Below are 5,621 nucleotides of genomic sequence, written 5' to 3'. Positions count from 1 at the left end.
TTCATGATTGTAAATTTGCGACCTGACATCAAATATTGGTCTTAAATTTCCCTCAATACAGAAGTGGTGCCTCTCTTCTTCTTTGTAATAAACAAAAAATGCAATTTCAAACCTATACTTAAAATAGCATCATGATACCATTGAGTCAATTGTTATTCTCATTCTCTACGAAAGTACCTGATTTAACTGAAACTAGGCTCTCACATAAAACACTCGTTCCCAGGTCGTGTAGATATAACTTTCTGGGAGTGCCGTTCTAATTTTTCCATTTTCGGGTCATATACAGCTAAATTGCTGGTAGCATCCAGTAGAATCTCACCATTTTCGAAAGACCAAATTGGCTCTTTGGAAAAATAACTGACATGCTGATGCTGTAGTCCTGGTGGGCTAATGGTAAACCGCTTAATCCAAGAATTCTGTACTCCGTCATCTTGCATGACCCAGATATCTGTTGGTCAATATTGAATACCAATACATAAACAAATGCAGCCTCCGAGCACTCGCACACATTTATTTTGCTTTTCGTCCCATCCTTTTGTAATTTTCTCCGGAAGAAGCAAATGCACTAGTGTCTCACTGCTAATTTCAAAAGATACTATAAACTCAGAAGATGTTCCTTCGGAAGCGGTTGTAAAGCTTAACCAATGGAGAGCTCCATATTTGACTCTGCACCAGTTATCATCATCCAAACTTGAAAAACTTGAAGAATTACAGTCTGGAAGTGTTTTGTATTCTCTCGTAGAAGAATCCCAAATGTAAATATTTCTGGAATAGCGATTACTCGTTAAAATACCCAAGCAAATCAAGCCATTGGAAGAACCCAATATTTGAAGGCAACTAATATCCTCTTGTACAAACGGGTTAATGGGGTGATCTATACGAATAACTCGCTCACGTTTATCATCACCTGCTAATGATAATGTCAGTATTGAAGCATAATCTATGGAAGTTATTGCAGGTTTGGTATCTGAGTAAGACCGATAGATATGACTAAGCATGAGCCTAAGATTTTTGAGATTAAGGTGATTCTTGACAAATTTAGGGTTAGAGGTTAGAGTAAACCAATTTTTACATACACGCCTACATGCTAAGATGGAATTGACTGGTAGTTTGATTAAAATCTCAACTTGCATCTCTTCAGGCAGACTTAACAGAGACATCTTCATCTTCTGAAACAAAACTCAGAAAAACGGAATAAATCCATCACCCTTGTGACTCCTTCAACTTCAAGACGCTTAATCGGCCTTAATAGAAGAATATATATTTATATAAGGTAATCAAATGGGCCTTAATCGAGCAAGCTCCCGTTGCGAATTCCCTCTGTTCCTTTATTCCAACTGTAGTTGCATAAAACCACACACTACATCCAATGGTATAGAAAACGAGTTAAAACTAAGTCAGGATGTTCAACAAACATAGACACAAAGATAACGTGGTTCGGTATGATTACCTACGTCCATGGGGTGAAAGGATGAATGTTATTATTTCTTTTTTTTGATTACAAGGTGTTCTCTCCTTCTCAAACGGTGCAACTCTCAAACTCTCTTTCTCAAATGGTGTAACTCTCAAACTCTCCAATGTAGTGTCCTCTCTCTATCTCCCTTTTTAACCTGCCTCTCTCTCTCGACCTGCCCTTATATTTATAGGCCAAGGTCGACATACAACAAAATTACAATATTGGTCACGTTACATCAATTTAGTTGTTCCCTATCGGACCTTCACTGCTCGCCCGACATTCTGGTTTGACCGATAGTTCTTCACCCGAGGCCCAGTCTTAATCGTATGGTTAACACGATGTCGCCCTTCTTTCTTCTCGTTCCTTTGTTTGACCATCTTCCTTCGTCTGACCGAGTGCTTTCTGGTTGTTCGCCCGACCTGTCAGAGGATAAGGGTCACGTCACATCCGACAACTATTGGGCCATCACGTACGACCCACGTGATACCTCGCTCTTTGCGCCGTTTGGTTCTATCTTGTGCTTCGCCGCTCTTTGTTCTTTGGTGTATCACAGCTTATGATCTTGCCACCTAGCCCTGTGGATTAGATACACCTACATTTATGCCCTTCTTTCGCTCGTGTGCTTGGCACGAGGGGAAGAAAATCGCTCCACCTTCCCACGTCCTCGAGAATGTCGAGAATTCCGCCATGCAGTCTCCCACTAATTCTCCTTTATGACTTGTAACCGTTGTTGTCGGTTGAGGCGCTGCACCCTATAAATACCTACCTTCATGTTCTCTTTCCTTTGCTCGCCATTTTTCAGAGAAACCAAGTGTTGTTCTTCTTTTTTATTTTCCTCCCACTTTACCGACGCCATTAATTCCGGTGATTCCCTTATCTTCTCCGTCTTCGGCTTTGCTGTTTTTGTTGGTGAGGTTTGGGACAGTCGTGGTTAGTTTTTCCTTTTGCTTCTCTCTTCACCAACGTTCGTATCTCTCTGTTCGCTTTCTGCCATGGCTACTTCCTCTCCGTCAATGACTGAAAAAGGTGTGTGAGTGATACCTTCTCCGATGGCGACGCTGTTTCTCTTGATTCCCTATTTTTGATTGATAGTCCTTCCCATCACGATTATCGTGCTATAAATTCCCTTTGTCCTGATGATTCTTCCTCTTTTTCATGTAGGGATGATAAGAGAGTCTCCAAAGACTTCGGTCTTCAAAACTATGAAGTGACCCTAGTCTCGGGCCAAACGGGTGTGTTGAAGAAGACCGATGTCGATAAGCATGAGCAGTCGTCCGAGGCGGTCATCGTCACTCGTGGGAAGTTGGAACTTGGCCTTCTCTTTCCTCTAGACAACCCTGCCAACCCTTTCTACTATGAGGTATTGTCGCAGCTTCGTCCGTATCGGGCCTTGACTCACTGGAATGTCAACACTTTTCATCTGATGAATGAGTGGAGAGACCGAGGCGAGGGTCGCGGATCTACGGCTGATTGGTCGACCTATAAGCCTGAAGACGCTCCCGATTACACTTCTGCCAATTTTATCGTGAACTACCGGAGCGGGACAGCTACCAACGGCGACCTTGCTGGTTTTGTTGCTAGCCCTCACCGTCAGAAATCTATACCCGAGGGTGTTGACAGATTGATGTTGATCCCCTTGGTAAAGGTTCCAGCAAGCGTGGTCGCCACACCAATGACCCATACTGGGACCGAGTTCCACTTCTTGTTCGCGAATATATTTTGCATGGTAGCTTTCCTCATCCTCAATTTCCTGCAGAGCCTTATCCATTCTGGGTGATTAACGATGATAAGGTATGTTGCTTTCTTTCCACTTTCTTTGATTTCTGCTGTATCGGCTTAGTGTATTGATTATTTTATTGTCGCAGGCTAAGCCTCAGAGCGAGTCTACTAAATCGGCTTCTATTTCCAAGAAGAGGAGCGCTGGCACAAGGGTCGAGGAAGACCAGGGGAGGTAACAAACATATAGCTTTTATCCTAAGTACATGTACTTGCCCCTGTTTTTTTCCTTCACGTGTTCTGACGCTGAACCTTGTGCAGAAACTCCCTAGGCGCGAGGATGAAGATGTTGGAGGGTCCGATACTGTGAAGGTTTGGTTCCAAGGCGTAATCCTCCTCGGGGGAAGGTGGCGGCGAAGGGAGTGTTGATGAAAACCTCGGACGTTGTGATCGATATCCATGATCTAGATGATGAGGACAATATATTCGGGAACGATCAGCTGTTTGATGAGGATGCTGGTGGTCTGAAGTAAGGGGAGGTTCTTGTGGAAACTGCTATTGTGACTCCTATCGTGTAGCCTGGAGCTCAGGGGCCGACCCAAACATCGCTCCAAAAGCTGCCCCAGAAGGATGTTGGGTTTCCCTTGGGTATTCAGACATCCTTTACCATATCGGGCCCTATGTGTGATTCTCTTGGCGCATTACACTCGGAGGAGTTCGGCTCCTATACTGATGAGCAGATGATTGCTGTCGTGCCCCTGTATCATGACATTACTCCGGTCTTTGATAATTTGGTAAGTGGTTTGTTTGATCTCTTCCTTTTTATGTTATCGGGCCTTACTAATCTCGTCTTGAGATGGAATTTATAGGCGTTGAATCAGTCGAGGTTGGAGGTTGCACTCCGCCGCCAAAAGATTAGGAAGTTGGAGGCTGCTCTTCAGCAAGAGAGGGAACGATCTCGTGATCTAGAGATCAAACTCGCCGATGCACAAGGTATATTGTTTACATAGTTGTGTTAATTGGGTTCTTCGTACCAATATCCTGAGTCAATTATTGTTCTTCTAGCCGAAATATCTAGTATAGATATAGACGCTTCTTCGGAGTATAGGCTTATGAAGATAAAATGGGATATCGAGAAAGATCATGTGGAGAATTTTTGACAACGAATTTCCAATAAGGATGGGAAGATAGATAACTTACGGGCTCGCTTGGGCATGTTTCAAAGACTTGCTGGTGATAAAACGTTACTAGCCGATAATATGGAGAGTCAAAATGGTTCCCTTAGGCTTCAAAATCGAGATCTTCATGAAGATCGGCGACGAATTTTGAGGGAAAAAGTTGTGGCCGAACAGTCCAACCGAGATCTTCTTGAAAGGACCAAGGGTTTCGATAATCTGTCAAGTGACCCAGAGTGGACCCAAGCCCAGTTATCGATGCTACAATTGTCCTGTAATCGTCAGAGGGCCGAGTGGAGCGATCACAAGAAATATTGCCCTTCGAATGAATTCAATGAACAATACTATAATGAGTTAACTTTGAAGCTTTCTAAGGCCGAGGATGAGTTATCCAAGTACGTGGAGTCGTTAGAATCTGTGTTGTCAACCCTATCAGGTCTTTGGAGTGCATGCTGGGGTAGCCTTAAGACCGAGTTAATTTGTTGTTTTTACTCCGTGTTCTGCTATATTCCGTGTTTAACATGCTTATAATGTTTTGTTGCAGCCGAGCAAGGTCGTGCTAAGGATATGGAGCGATATGTGCACAACCTCGGGCAGGAGGTGGAGCAGTGGAAGAAGGCTGAAGGCGAGATGAAGGTTAAGCTCCAAACCGCCGAGTCGAGGTCCGAGCAGCTTTCTCAGCAGATTGTGGACGAGAGAAACACTCATCAGAGCGAGCTTGCTGAGGCGATCAAGGCCGGTGTAAACGAGTACATCGCGCAAAAGCGCCGCGAGGTTTCTCAGAGGAAGGGAGGGACTGATGTTGTTCCACCCAGGAGTTGATCACGCCTTTTGTTGTGTAGCGCCACTAATTTTCCCTTTGTTGCGGGTTGTAATTCGTTTGAACACTTGTCCGATGCTTCTTTGAACAATTTCTTTAAATGGGGTGCTGCGTCGCCAAGCTTGTTTTTCCTTTTCTATTGTGTTGACAATTATCTTGACAATTTCAGACTTATCTTGTTGTTTATGTTACGCACCTGCATTTTATGTCACATGTATGGGTTATTAGTTCCTTTTCTGTCGAACACACTCAATAAGGAGGGTCATCGGGCCCGATGCCATGTCCCAGCCGAGGTATCTCATCACTAACTTTTAGATTCCGTGGAAGGGTTATAGTCGTCCTAGTTCTAGGCTCAATAATCCCGAGTGGTTATCGACCAACCAACTCGGGAAAGTGGTCACGACCACCTGCGATGGGGGTAACCTTTCAGAAGTAAGTAGGTTACCTAGCTGAG

At 44.0% G+C, this 5,621-nt stretch overlaps 1 protein-coding gene across 1 annotated transcript; it reads right to left on the bottom strand.

Moving 5' to 3' along the window:
- Positions 1–200: 200 nt before the first annotated feature.
- On the bottom strand, positions 201–2,312 carry LOC113342498. Its single transcript, XM_026587030.1, has 4 exons — positions 2,223–2,312; positions 1,085–1,169; positions 794–967; positions 201–448 (listed from the first exon to the last, which is right to left on the bottom strand). Exons 1-4 carry the CDS (start codon positions 2,310–2,312, stop codon positions 201–203), a joined length of 597 nt encoding a protein of 198 aa, XP_026442815.1.
- Positions 2,313–5,621: the final 3,309 nt, after the last annotated feature.

This window comes from Papaver somniferum, unplaced genomic scaffold, assembly GCF_003573695.1.
Source record: "Papaver somniferum cultivar HN1 unplaced genomic scaffold, ASM357369v1 unplaced-scaffold_42, whole genome shotgun sequence".
NCBI classification, from domain to species: Eukaryota; Viridiplantae; Streptophyta; class Magnoliopsida; order Ranunculales; family Papaveraceae; genus Papaver; species Papaver somniferum.
This window is presented reverse-complemented; position numbering and strand designations above follow the sequence as displayed.